The sequence below is a fragment of the Apodemus sylvaticus genome, chromosome 1 (assembly GCF_947179515.1).
Source record: "Apodemus sylvaticus chromosome 1, mApoSyl1.1, whole genome shotgun sequence".
NCBI classification, from domain to species: domain Eukaryota; kingdom Metazoa; phylum Chordata; class Mammalia; order Rodentia; family Muridae; genus Apodemus; species Apodemus sylvaticus.
Genome location: NC_067472.1, coordinates 168,418,912 through 168,433,610, shown reverse-complemented (window position 1 = coordinate 168,433,610; position 14,699 = coordinate 168,418,912). Strand labels below are relative to the sequence as shown.

Here is a 14,699-nt window from a genome sequence, read left to right as displayed (position 1 = left end):
TAAACCTTGCCCCGAGGCCGGCTTCTTTGTCCAGTGATCTCACACATTCCTTGCCCACTCCTTCCTGAGATTCCTAGCTTGCATTCTAGGCTGGGGAATACAGGGGCCCTGAGCTAGAGACAGGCTCCTGACCAAGCCATGTCTCCATTTTGGGAAGCCCCGGGCCTACCCTTTTTGTTTTGAGTCAGCCATTTTACCCTATGAGCCACTACCAGGGCAAGGACTGTTTCTCCAGCTCGGGATGGCCTACCCTCCTCTCCCCAGCTCCACTGTGGGCCCCAGCAGGAAGTGCTCAGTCTGAGGGTTATCACAGGACCCTCCTCAGTCCTTCTGACTCATCTTCCCCTACACTGTGTCAGTCAGGATTTGGTGCTCAAAACTGGAGCCCCAGGTCAGCCCATTGATGATCCCGGCTCAGTCTAGCCAGATTCCTCTGCATACCCAGACAGTGACATTATTATTCATGTACTGGGAACACACATACACATACACACAAAGACACATACACAGACACACACAGAGCTAATCCTAGGGACATTAGCCCATTCCTCATGTTGCAGCAGATCTACAAAGCCTATGAATTACTGTAAAATTTCCTCTGGGTTCCTTAGCTTTGCTGAGCCTGCCTGGGAGATACCTTGCCCTGGTTCCAGGTTTCAGGAATTTAGAGATCTCTGATTTGAGCAGTCTTATGACTAGCTATCTGAGCTCAATCTCCCTCTTTCAAACACACACACACACACACACACACACACACACACACACACTTTCCCTTGCTGTTTTGGTGCTGTTCTGATGTTCAGCCCTCCAGCCCCTCAGCTCTAAGATCCCACCTTTAGCCTTGACTTTCACCAGAACGCTGCTCACCTCAGATGCTGATGTATGAGACCAGGGTTATCTATCGTGGGAGCCTATGAGGTCCCCAGAGACTGTCTTCACCCATCCCTGGACCATGGCTTTTTTTTTTTTTTAACCCCTTTCTCCTTATATACCTGAACGGGCCAGGGCTGGAGGTGAGGGAGGGAGGGAGGAGTCAGAGAGTAAGAAATCAGATGTGATGGGTAGACCAGGCCCTGCGGGAATGTGCGAGATGAGGTGAGGCCCCATGGGGTCCTTCAGCAGAGGCAGTCACGCAGACCCCCAGAGCTTTCTCTAGTTCTGCTTCTAATTCTTGGGTTAGAGACTGAGTCAGAGTGCTGGGCTCAGTACTGCAGCCAGGCCTCCAGTTGGGCCAGCAGCCCTCCACCTCTCAGTGAAGCCACGCTCTGTCTGTCTGTCTTCTGTCTGTCCCAGGGATGTTGTAATCTCTTCCTTTAGGCCATGACTTGAATGGCCTCAGTATTTGTGGGATCTTGTCCTGAGGGGCCGCCAAGGTTCAGGTCTCACCCAGCCATGAGCTGGGAGGCACAGGGAGGGATTGTTGGGGACTGAGCTCCCTGGAGCAGCTGCTGTCTTCCCAGAAGGGGTTTCCTTCACCCGCTCACAGTGGGGCCAACCACTTGCTCTGGGCAGCTTGGAGTGTCTGCTGTCCCCCGTCCTGCCGTGTACGTTCTTGTCTGTGTCCTATCTCTGCTCCTGTGACGAGTCAGACCTTTGTGGTGTGGGGTCCCAGGGTTACAGTTTCCCGGCATAAGGGACACAGAGGAATACAGGGGGCAGGTTTGGCTCCTTTCTTGCCTGTATGTGGGCAGAGCCAAGGCACGGTATAGGAGAGATGCCCCACTCCTGCCGCCCACAGGAGTGACTGCTGCAGTCTCGCGTGGTCTTTGGGGGAGTAGTTTGTTTTCTGAGCACCAGAATCCAAACCCTATTGCTGGGCCCTCCAGCTGTCCTCTCCTGGGCTTCAGTGGCTGCCCGGGACTAGTGCTAGTCCACAGGATGGTCGGGAAGGTGGCAGAATTGGAGGCAGAATTGATGGGTGAGACAGGTGGCCAAAGAGAACCCAGCCACAAGGCAGGGCTGGCAGCATGGACCCAGAGTGGACGCCACACTGGCCGTGTGGGCACAGGGAGATCTGAGGAGAAATGAGATGATCTTGAAGGCCAGGCACGGGTGTTCTTTTCTGTGTTGTTCACATTCTCTCTCTCTCTCTCTCTCTCTCTCTCTCTCTCTCTCTCTCTCTCTCTCTCTCTCTCTCCTACTAATCTCCCTTTCTCTCTGTGTTTTGTTGCCCAAGTGTGCTGGTTCTCATGACTGTGCGTCTCGCGGCTTGTCCCCTTTAGCTTGGGATGTTTTCCCTTGAGTCGCAGCTGGGCAGACCCCTTTGGGGCAAACCCAAAGCAATGCTCAGCCCGCGTAATCCCAGTCCAGTCCTGCGTGCGCCTGGTGGTGCCCGCTGCTGGTAAACAGTAAGTACATCAGAAGGTGTCTAGAGATGTCGGGAAAGCCAGCCTGCTGACAGAGGGCCTGCTCACATAGGTTCTCCTTGCTCCAAAGTTTTAAAAAAAATGAGCCTCTCACAGACGTTCATCTCAGTTCATTTCAAAGCCTGGAAACCATCTCTGAGACACTGACCATGTCGCCATTCCATCATCGCAGGCCTGGGGGTATGGTGTCCCGGGCCCTGGCCTAAGGAGGCAGACCCAGCTCTCTGAAGACGAGTAGGGACCTAGGAGTCAGGGAACACGAGCAGGTGGGTGGGGACTCCGAGGTCCTGTACCTCTGCTCTTACTCGTGGTTTGGACGGTTGGCCCTCTTTGGCTATTCTCTCTTCTGGCCATCCACAATGGAGTCTGGGACAGGAGTGAGTGGCCTGGTTGCTGAGAGCATCTTCGACTGCAGATAAAGCATCAGCCACTCGGCCATAGACCCTTCCTCAAGGTTAAGGCTGAAAGAAAAAGCAGGCTCCAGGGGTCTCCTGGAAACTGCCCGTCACCCTGTCCCGCTAGATCCCAGATGGCTGTCCCTTGTCCCTGGACCCCCAGAGGGACCGCCCCACTTTCAAACTCTTTACAGTTTAAAGTGCGAGCCCCAGGGGCAGGGGGCATGTAGGCAGAGACTCAGAGGCAGAGGAGGGGGTGGTCTCAGGCTGCACTGTGTCTAGCAAGGCAGAGACAGGGAAGAACAGTCACTGTTTGACCCTTCTCTGGACAAGAAGAGCAGGCTATGGACATCCATCTGCTCAAGGGCATCTTTGCCAGCTGGAGAAGATGCTCTTGGAAGCCTCTAGTCTTCCCCACCCAAGGCACATGGACCCCAGCTTCCAGCCCCCCTTCCCACCATCATCCCACTCTCTCATCTCCCCAGCATCCTCCTCCCAGCCCGCAGACCCTCCATGAGGGAGACAAGAGCCAAAAGAAACTTAAGGGAGAATCTGCATGTCTGTGGGCACGCGTGTGTCCCACAGACACGCCCCATATGCTAAGCAGCCCCCAGCTCGCCACACTGTGCCAGAGTTTCCCCAATAGCTGGCCTTTCTGGTTCAGAGTCAATCAGGATCGAAGGCCCTGGGATCTTCAAGGAATGCACTGTACGTGAATGCCTTGCCGTCTTGTACGACAGACTTTTTTTAAGTTCCAAAATTATGATGGGAAACTTTTTTTTTTTTTGGATTTGCTTTACCAATAAACCTGATTGGTCCATTTCTCTTTTGACTGACTGCCTCTTTGTAGTGCCACGATGTACACGGGTGGTGGCCCCACCCAGTGCACGCCATGTGCGCATGCACAGGGAAGGGTCACTCCTGCATGTAGTCACACGATGTGAACAGGATCACGGGAGAGGGTTAAAATGGAGCTTTCTTTCTGAGAGCTTCCCCTAGTAATACCTTCCCCAGGTTGGTGTCTTCCCTCACCAAAGGGCTCTCCCATGAGGCTTCTCCCATAGGTGCTGTACTTGACTGGGCTTTACCCTAGCAGTGTCCCCAAGAGGGACAGAGATGGGGGACAAAACTCAGTCAGAGCCACCAATGCCAGGTGCTGAAGACTTCCAAATCTTTGCTCTTGAAGTTAGGAGGGCCAGAGTGCTTGGTGTGGCCACATTTTGCCCATCCACCATACATGTCCCCCTGAGACCTCCTTCCAGGTTCCTTCTTAAGCTACTGCAGAAGCCATGCCTCAAAATCCACCCCTCCCCCAACCCAAGGCCATCAGCGTCTGTCAACTCCCGCACATCCATTTGCCCCGCTTTGCCAGCCACGCTGGTAGAAAGCACAGGAATGTGAGCCCCTCCACATCCCTGTCCAGCGATCACAGCCTCATGCATATGCATATATCTTTGTTGTGCATGCTGACCAGGTCCCCCCTCCCACCCCCCCCAGTGGTCTGTGGAAGCACTGCTTGATGTGTGTGGGTAGCAGTAGCAGCGTAGGTCTGCATGGGGACAGAGCAGATGGGATGATGTCATTGGGTCTGTGGGGTGACACAGGAAGCTAATCTGCATGAATGATAGGACAGAGCAATCAGGTTGTGTCCTTGTGGGGGCAGGGAAACGTATGACCAGGCCTAGTCTGTGCAGGGAACGTGAATTGGAAGGGACATGGTTGGGTCTCTGTAGAGACAGTATAGGTGTGGCTAGCTCTTGTCTGTGTATAGGATAAAGTTTCAGAGGGCTGTGTGATCAAGCTCAGCCTGTATCGGGTACAGTCTCAGAGGGACCAGATTGGGTCCCTGTAAGGACAGAACAGAGGTGTGGCCAGGCTAGTCTTTCTGGGGCATAGCAATCAAATAGGGTTTGATAGGAGCCGGTATAAAATGCATGGCCAGGCTAGTCTGTAGAGGGGATGGCAAATCCGAGGGACCAGACCTGTGGGGACAGGATAGATCGAAGCTGTGAGTAAGCCTAGTCTGTGTGGGATAAAGTTATAGAGGAACCAGGTTCGGTCCTTGTGGGGACAGAGAAGAAGCCAGGGGCATCTGAATGGTCAAGTCGAGTCCTACATGGAGTAGGGGGAGGAGCAAGCTGAGCACCAGATTGGGGGATAACCCGGGAACTGAAGGGTAACATGGGAGTGGAGCGCCACGGCTGGAGTGGAGGCGGTCAGGGGGGGTCTAGCTGGGCCTAGGGCTGAAGGTTGCTGGAAGCAGCCTGGTGCCGGTTAGAAGCAGAGGGGTCTGAAAGGTTGCCTTTCTGAGTGTCTGTCTGTCTGTCTTCTCCCTGAGCTGTGTGTCTGACCCCCCCTCCCCATGAATACATCCTATCATTTTGTCTCATTAACGCTACCTTGGGTCCTGGGCTTGCCCCCAGCACCACACACCAGGCCCATCACCAATTCATCTTTTTGCAAACTTTGAGCAAACTTAGGAGTCTCCCCACCTCCCACCCCTGCTCCTGCATCGTCAGAACCCCACCCCAGCCTTGCACCCCACTCCATGGACCACCCACTTTTCTATCCTCAGGAACGAGAAGTCCTCTGTCGAATACCCCACCTTCGGCCTGTCACCCCCTCTCACTAAACAGTTTTCAGTGTCTCAATAGCTTCTGCTTATATGTTTGAAGATTCCAAACTGAATGGGGAGGTGGCGAAGGCCGCGCTGGCGAACGAAGACTGCCCCCACATAGACCAGGCCCTCACTCCCGATGAGGGCCTGCCCTTTACCCGCTCGGGCACCCGCGAGAGATACGGACCCTGCTTCCTCTTATCAACCGGGGAGTACGCGTGCCCACCTGGTGGAGGAATGAGAAAGGGTAGGTAGAGGAACGCGGAGCTCTCTGCATTGGCCGGGCCCGCCTTGCGCTCCTGCAGATGGGTGGGCAGGGCGGCGGGCAAGGGGTGCTGAGGGGTAGGTAGGTAGGCACACTGAGGGGGTGGTGGGGGTATTCCTCTGGAGAGTCACCTCTAGAGGGCAGAGCTCTTTCTCCAAGGGGATGGAAGCAAGCTGGCAGAGAGAAGCCAAGGCCCAGGCAGCTGTAGGTTGGTATTCAGCTGAATGGTGGAAAGGGACTTGGCCAGGGTTGATGACTGTGGTCTGTAAACCTAAGCCAAGGGTGTACTCAAGGAGACAGGATGGAGTCTCAGCACCCTCAGATTTCTCCAGTGGGGCAGAGCATGTCCAAAAGGTAACGTGTTCTCTCCTAGCCTTTAGTTGTGGAGGACTATTGGCTTGGACACCAACCTGTGAAGTTTAGTCTTAAGGTTCAGCTGTGGAAGAAGTATCCTTTAAAGAGAAACTCCAGGCCAGTGGGAAGGGAACCTTCTTAGAAAGGTGGCTTTGGAGCTGGGAGATAAGGCCGCTATCCTGGTAGAGGGAAGCTGTGTGCTAGTCAGAGTACTGGGAGTGGCAGACAGAGAACTTGCCAAGACGAGGTATGTCAACAGGACTTGTATAGCTCTTTCCATGGACAGAACACATTATTACTGCCCCGGGGGCAGCCAGCGCCCCCTTGTGGCCGGTGAAGGCTGTGACTAGCGGTGTTCTTGCAGTCAGGATTTGGAGAGGTTTAGCATGTGTTGCCTGGGGAGGACTTCAGAACACTCCACAGAGGGCTGCAGGCACCGACCTGGGCCTTTGTCAGTGCAGCAGACTAGCTGGGAAGTTTGTGCATGTTCCCACGCACCTCACACTCACACAGACGCATGACAGAGAGCAGGGTGGGCCAGAGAGGAGTCAAAATCGTGAGAGTAACAGCTGGTGTGTAGTCCCGGGCCTTTGTCAACTACACTAGTGTTGGGAAGGGTTAAATCAGACACAAGGAAAACAATAGACTTCAAGAATGGAAGGCAGGTCTAGAAGAGGAGAGGTAGCCTCCACCAAGATGAGGGACAGTCCTTCGGGTTGCGCGCGATTGCTTAGATATACCGACCTGACGCAGGCTGGTCTCGGCTTGTTTGCTCTGCCTGAGGTACCCTGGACCTCAGCGCGGTGTGCTGCTCCCTGCATGGTGCTGCATGGCAGAGGGCTACCAGCCTCACGGGGAGCCCCAGCCTTGGCATGGACGGAGCTGCTGGCTCTCTGTGCAACTGGCTTATTCCCTGGTAAAGCCTGTAGAACGCTCAGGAGCAGGGGCCACGCTGAAGAGCAGGGGGAAGTTATCTTTATGGCTGTGCCCTCCCAGCAAGGTCCCATGGGCTGCCTGACTCCTTGTCTTGAATGCTGCATCAGTCGGTGTGGCCTAAGAGAACAGAGTGTCTCTACTGTGCTTCCAGAAGTCAAGGGGGTATGGGACGGAAGCACCCCATTTCCTAGCCTTTCTAGGGAGTACAACCCCCCACCCCCGTCCATAGGTGATCCCCAGTCTCAGAACCCGCCTGGGCTTGGGTGCTGGACTCTTTGGGAGGCAACGAGGGTGAAGGCCCCGACCGTGTCCATCCATCATGGCTCCTGATGGCGACAAGAACTTGCTTTGCTCTGGCTGATTCGGAGCCCTTTAGGTCTGCAGGTGCAGAGCAGAAGTAGGGACCTCACCTGTCCCCCCCAAGAGGGAAGAGAAAGAGGCTGCTAGGCTGGTCCGCTGCATGGGAAACAAGCCAAGCTGGAGAAGAGTCTGCCTGCCTCTGCATGCGGCTGCTCAGTCTCTCCTCTTCCTTCCTAACAACTGAGTGCCGAGCAAGCGAGCAAGCGAGCGAGCGAGAGCGAGCGGGCGGGGAAGGCAAGAAGAGGAGCTCAAGTGTTAATTGTATTCTCTACATACAGATCTTTGCAAAGAAAGCCCTGTCATTGCTAAGTATATGCCGACAGAGGCTGTGAGAGTGACTTGACCAGGCGGCTTGGCCGAGGACACTGGTGGCTATTAAGCATCTGGGTGGACCTGCAGCCCCTCCTCACCCTCGGACAGAGTAAATTCACGCCATGCAGGTTTGCCGGACGAGTCCGAGTGGCCCGGGCATTGTACTAAGACGGACGTAGCTTTTTCTACGGCCCATGGTAACTGACCGTAGAGGATTCGCCCTTCTTTCTTTTCACTTTTTTTTTTTTTAGAAGTTACCTTTTATTTGGGGAGGGGGGTGTCAAGGGGAGCCTTAGCATGATTTGCATGAAGTTAAACAGAAAACCCAGCTAAATCAAACCCACCAGCCCCCTGCTGTGACTGTATGATCACCCTAACCACCACCACCAATGGAGAGCAGAGCAAGAGTCCCTTATTTTCTTTCAGCACTCTTTGACACATGGTGTCGAGTCAAACTGTAACAGCGCTCGGTAGAAACCTGTACACTTCCGGGAATGGGGGTGGGGGGAGGTCAGGGAACAAGGATGCGGCTGGGGAGTGGATTGCTTTTTGTACACAAGACCTAGAGGAAAGGTTCCAAAATGGCAGTTAGTCATCGGTCACACTGACCTCCCCTTCACAGTCCACCTCTCACGCGGAAAACCAAGAACTTTGCTCTGAATAGGATTGTGGAAATTCACACTGCCACCCTCTTCCACCTCTGTCCGGCATGCTTGTGACCCAACGGACCTCTCCCCAAGACCCCGACAGCGGCTAGTCTAGGCTGATTCTCTCATCTTGGTGTGTAGATCCCGTGTGACCAAGTTTCATAACAAATTGTTCATAGTTACACCATACAGATTTTCCAATGTCATTTTAAAGCCAGGATGTAGAGTACCGGAGGAGTACCTGCAGTTCAGGAGCACCAGAGGAGTGCTCCCCTCCACCTTTATCAAAGCAAGAACTGGCACTGTATGCAACTTAGTACTTCAGAGTAAAAAAAAAATAACAACAACAAAAAACCTGCATGCCCAATGTTATGCAAAGAGATTCGAGCATGAAATAAATTTTGTAACACGGTTTCTGTCTAGTCGAAAGCAGATTTGTTTTTCTGAAGCAATTGGAGGTTTGCAGAGACACGCTTCTGCATCTCGAATAAATATAGTATTTTCCCAACAGAAACAGAGGACAGTAGCTTGGCTTTGGTCTGATTCTAAAATTAGTGTGTGTGTGGGGAAAGATGATATTTTTGAAAAACACATGCTTGGGTTGAAAAAAAAAAAAAGCAACATCTCGAGCTTTCAGTGCGACATTTCCTGGAAAGACAGCAACCTCCCCTCCCCGGGCCCTGGCCCTGGAAATAAAGAGCTGACTTTTGATCTGAAGAGTGAGTTGAGTTTTTATTGCCTCCGGGCTGTATCTCCAATTCTGTGCTGCTAAGTGGGTGTGGCTACTGCGGTAGTCATCTAAGCTGAGGCGCTGCTAGGTTCGGAGGACGCTGTCCCTCACAGGTTAGGGCTGCTGGGCCTGTTGGGTCAAGAGAAGGAAGCAACTCCTCAGAGGTGAATGAAGCCCTGACGTAATGTCTGGCGCGTGCTCTGTGGGGCTTACCTGCTAGGGTTCTGTGACTATCTCAGTGGTTCTCTGCAGGAAACCATGTCAGAGCATCTCCCTGCCCTGTGCAGTGACAGGTACTTCCCTGCTGGGACTATTGTTGGGCCTGACTCTCAGGTCTGGGTGCCCAGGCCAGCCCCCAGGGCCTTGTCTGGAGATGACCTCTCAGCCCGACACACCTGGGAAAGGGTAGAGTCAGTTCTGGGAATCTTCATTTGTAGGTTTGGGTGCGGGGTAGAAAGGAGGATCTGATCCTTCCTGATCCATTAGTGACTCCAGAATGTTCGATGGAAAGAGTCCCCAAAGGCTACACGGTCAACCTCTGAGCATTTTAAGATGAGAGATAAGGTCAGAGCAGGCAGCATGCTGCTCCAGACCATCAACACAATGGGGTCAGCCCCTTCTATGGTTTCAGTTTCTTTGTTGTCTCCCAGCACAGTCTGTGATCCTATGGAGGGCAGGACATTGACGGTGCACAGCAACAATTTACCTACTCTCTCTCACCTCCCTGACAACTTGCCTCAACTTCCTGGTACCCAGGCTCCACCTAGCTGAGGCTGGTTAACCACTGCCCTCTTCTGAGTCTCGGGATACACAAGGGAAGCAGCCCGGGCTGTTCTCCGAGGTCAGCGTTGACATAAGCCAGGAATCTACGAGGAAGATGAAAATTTACTGAATAACACAAAGCCATCTGGGATATAGGCTTATAGGAGAACCACAGCCAGAGACGGGGAGCTAACACACAGCGAGGCTCTCCTGTGTAGGGTGCATCTTACACACATTGCCTAATGCCAGCTCGGAACAGCCCAACTGCCCCATGTTACAGCCAAGACAATAAAGTACAGAGTCGCACAGCCCAGCAAAACACGAACTCAAGATCGTAAGCTCCAGAGTTCACACTGGGATGTTTTTAGCTAACGACTTTCTGGGGCTGGTCCTTGATGGGGAAATATTAAAGTCCTGAATTCTGAATCTGGGACTCTTAGGATTTTGCCCCCTGCCTCCATCATGGTGTGCACCGCTGTGACAGAAGGTCCACTTTATGTTCTGTTCCAGTTCTCTCCTGATTCACAGCTGGCTGAGCCCACTCTGCTGCCCTGTGGGTGAAGCTTACACCCCCCTCGGCTAGTCTTCCAGAAGGCCGCCAGCCCCTCTGCCTGTCCTCTACTCTGACCCACCTCTGTGCTCCAATCAGGAGGCAGCTCTGAAGCTTCCAACCTGTCCCCACTATCTCCCATGGCTAACTGCAAATGACCACTAAGTCACCTCACCCCATAGACAATGCCTGGGGCGTGGCGAAAAGGACTTATTCCAAGTTATAGGCCTGGACCCACTCCCTAAGCCCCAGCTACCCGTCTAAGTCAGGGTTTCTATTGCAGTAATGAAACACCATGATCAAAAGCGAGTTGGGGAGGAAAGGGTTTATTCAGGTTACGCTTCCACATCACTGCTCATCATTGAAGGGAGTCAGGACAGGACAGGAAGTTGGTGGTGGCAGGAGCTGATGCAGAGGCCATGGAGGAGTGCTGCTTACTGGCTTGCTCCCCATGGCTTGCTCAGCTTGTTTTCTTACCAAACGCCGTGGGCTGGGCCTCCCTTGTCAATCACTGATTAAGAAGTATGCCCTGCCTGCTTACCTGCAGCCCAGACTGTGGAAGCATTTTCTCAACTGAGGTTCCCTTCTCTCAGATGACTTTAGCTTGTGTCAGGTTGACATAAACTAGCCAGCACACCATCCAAGGTTAGTCTAGCAGACTGCAGGCTATCCCAGCCAAGGGTGGAAGATGGGTCAAGGGAAGATGGGTACCTGAGAGCACAAGGGGAGGGTGGGTGTGGGAAGAAGGCAGGGCATCCACTGCTGCATGCTGGGTCCTCACCACTTCCTCCAGGGCCCGGCCAACACCTGCAGCTCACAGTGGGAGTATTTCTTCCTTCTCACAAGGGGCAAGGGTGGGCAATGAAGGCAAAATTGCATTGAAAACTCATTTCTTTTTAAATGAGCTCGTCTCTCGGGCTAGCTCCTGTGACCCTAATGAGCCTAAGCAGGTGAGTGAGGTGACAGTGTCAGGTGTCCACGAGACCTGTAGACTGGTTCTACAAGCACTGTAAACAGAAGAAAGTGGATAAGGATGGGATCTCAGAGCTCACTCAGTCAAGGTCGCACTCCAGTGACGACTCCTGGGGACACTGAGCAGATCATGCACTTACAGTCTTCTTAGTTCTAGAGTTGACTAAGTTCTGGTCTTTCATGGACTGCCAGAAAGGGGACTTGCACATCTTTGCAAGACAAACAGTTACCAAAGGATAAGAGGGGAAAAAAAAAAAAGACTTATCAACAGTCCTTCCTTGTTTCTGGTGTTTTTACCCATCAGAGCAGGGTGAGGAAAAAGGCCTTCTGCCCAGAGTGCCATCAGGAAGGGCAGAATGGGGGTGGCTGAGGTAAGGTGGTGTGGGCAGGGAGCCACTCCTTCCTGCGCGTGCCTTCTTCTAGAAGGATCTGACCCACCCGTGACGGTCTGAGGCTCTAGATCAAAGGACTAAGTTAGGGCCTATGCACTGATCCTGTTCGGGACGTGGACACATCTATGTCCTATGAACAAGGCACTGGGCTCCAAGGCCCACGGTGAATGGGAAGCTCAGGCTGTGGATTTCTGCAGCACATATTGAAAGAGACCGGAGCTAGCTTGCCTCTGGGCACGATGCTGTTGGCTCCTTGTGACTAGAAACTGCCTAGGCAGAACGGGTCACATGGGAATGCTTTTGGGCCTGGCTGCTGCCAACCTCTCAGCCTACAGGACAGTCACCTTGAGCTTGCCCCAGTATGCCATACTGGGTGACTGCTCTATCTCTGTGGGCTTGGCCACACTAGCAAGAGATCAGAGTACAAATGTCACCACTGGCCTCTGGCTCTGGTAGGTGGGTGTAGTGGCTATTCCTGGTTGTCAACGTGACTATATCTGGAAAGAACTACCATCCAGGATTGGAAGGCTCACCTGTGATCCTAATCTGGAGGCTGAGATACAAGTTTCTGACCTGGATCTTGGCATGGAGATCTTGAGGCATAGTGGCTATGAATCCCAGAAGATTAAGACAAGGAGATCTCTGAGTTCAAGGTCATCAGGGATTAAAGGCATGGGTACACACCTTTAATCTGGGCCATACCCTCTGCTGGAGACCTACGCAAGGACATTGGAAGAAGGAAGACTCACTCTCTCTTCTTTGCCTGCTTGCCTCGTGGGACTGAGCAACTACTAGATCCTTGGACTTCCATTCACAGCCGCTGCTGACCATTGCTAGGGAGTTGGACTACAGACTGTAAGTCATCAACACAGTCCCTTACTATATAGAGTCTACCCACAAGTTCTGTGACTCTAGAGAACCCTGCCTGATACAGAGGGGTTGTGCAGAACAGGGCCGTAGTTCTTGGGTCCAGTGCTAAGGGAAGGAGCTGCAGGTGAGACTGCGGCTGCCGGTGGTATCTAGGCTCAGGCCTGTGGAGTCGGAAGGAGCTTCCTCCACAGCTTCTGAGCTGAGCCTGCTTCCAGTCACTCAGCTACTTCCTCCTATCCCATGCTCGTCTGGTTCAGGGCTCTGATTGGGTGGCCCTGGGCCAGGACCGAGGTGCGTCCCTTGTTTCCAGCCTCCATTTTCTCCTGACGAGCATCAAGAGTGGTTGATGAGATCGGCAGTTTCTACACTTCCTTAAGGAGCCTCTTGCTAAATACAGTCTCACTCAGAGCACATCACATAGCATAAAGACAAGGCCAACACTGCCCAGCATATCCAGGAGATGGGCAAGCTTCTTGCTGTCTGTGAGGAGATGTCTGAAGCTCTCAAGTATGTAGGCTGCTTTGGTTTTTTTGTTGTTTTTTGTTTTATTTTGTTTTGTTTTGAGACAGTAGCTTACTATGTGAGCTGGATTGGCCTGGAAGTTTCTATGTAGACCAGGCTGGCTTTAAACTCAGAGACCCACCTAGCTCTGACATAGGCCACCATGCCAGGCTCTGAGGAGCACAGTTTGGAGGCTTCTATGCTTTATGGTGACAGAAGTCCCCAGCTTTAATGTCCTAGGATTCTGTAACCGCTGGAAGCTACTGGAGCCTAGACACCCCAGCTCTGAGATAACACAGTCCACCGGCTACAGAGGCCCCAGACAGCCTTGTCTGCACTTGGAGTCTCCTCTGCTGTGTCTTCCCAGAAGCCCTGAGTTCTCTCCTCTTACTCATCCCATTCTTCCCATCCGGCCTTCGCTTGGGCCTGGTCATGAAGACAAGGGCACCTTTTCTTCTGAGTCTCCAGGCAAGGTGCCGTGGTGCCCTCAGACAGGCAAAGCTATGGGCTCTGGACAGAAAATAAGCCCCCAAGTCAGAGGGGAGGTGTGTGCTGCTCTAAATGTGGCCTAGAATCCCCCACCTTCTGACCTAAACACAGCCATGGGGCAGACATCACGTAGGGACTCGGGGCAGACATCACGTAGGGACTCGGGGTGGACATCACATAGGGCCAGAGCCCCTTCTGATGTCTTCACTTTGCGTGCCCTTTACTGAGGCGCCCCTCAGCCACACCTGCTGAGTTGAAAGGATGTCCCCTCCATGGCTTGGGCCTCTCTGAGCACTGAGCAAGCAGCTCCTTCTTGTTCCGACCTGCACTTCTGCCCAGCCGTCAGCGCTTCCTGATCCCTTCTTGTGCTGACAGGAGGATTCCTGACCCCATAATCTGTTAGAAGGATTCTCCAGGGAATCTTCTGTTGGGATAAGCCACTTTATTGAACAGTCTCTCACCCCCAGTCCCCCATTTCTCATCCTGTCAGAATCATTTTGGGTTGAAGTCACTGATCGTGTCTCCTTCCGGTGTGTCTCTGTCCACGGCAACCTGAGATTCAGTGTCCTCGGTGGCATCTGGGAGTGGGCGGGTGACCCTGAGGTCCTGGCATGGCGCAGGGTGTGCCGGCAGCTGACATAAGGCCAAGGAGTGGCCAGCCCCACAGCCCACGAGGAGGAGTCTTGATGGTGAAGGCAGAGCCTGCACTGGAGTTGGAGTCCAGACATTGGACTCAGTGCCATCCCCACACATGCCGTGTTCGTTCCAGCCCCAGGAGCAGCACTTGTCCCCTGCGGAAGAAAGGGCACAGACATCACTGCAACGCCCAGCATGCACAGGAAGGAGGCAGAGCTTGTGGTCATTAACAGGACATATTCAGGGCCCGCCTCACCTGCCTCCCCACCTCAAGCCACTGCACCCCATTCTGCCACCCCACACCCCAGATGTCCATGCTCCATTCAGGGCTTTCCTCCTTGGCTCCTCACTCACCACAGGCTTGCCAATCACTGAGCCCTGCTAACTCCGTCACCAAGAACAACTCCAGTGTCTCCCATGATCCTCCATCTCTGCTGTCACTACTCTGGCCCAGGTTCTCAGCTTCTTACTCCCGCCATAACCGCTTCCCACACACTCTCAGGGTTAAACACCTATGATCCCAGCTTCTGGGAAGCTGAGTTCCA

General features: G+C 53.3%; 1 protein-coding gene across 2 annotated transcripts in view; it reads right to left on the bottom strand.

Moving 5' to 3' along the window:
- Positions 1 to 10,624: 10,624 nt before the first annotated feature.
- Positions 10,625 to 14,699, bottom strand: part of Sergef (secretion regulating guanine nucleotide exchange factor) — a 200,579-nt gene continuing 196,504 nt past the window's right edge. Inside the window, exon 10 of one of the 2 annotated variants that reach the window (XM_052162563.1) lies at positions 10,625 to 14,309. In XM_052162563.1, the coding sequence (XP_052018523.1) occupies positions 13,692 to 14,309 (618 nt within the window). In that variant the 3' untranslated portion in view covers positions 10,625 to 13,691. The remainder of the gene's footprint in view (positions 14,310 to 14,699) is intronic. The other variant, XM_052162572.1, reaches the window with a different exon arrangement.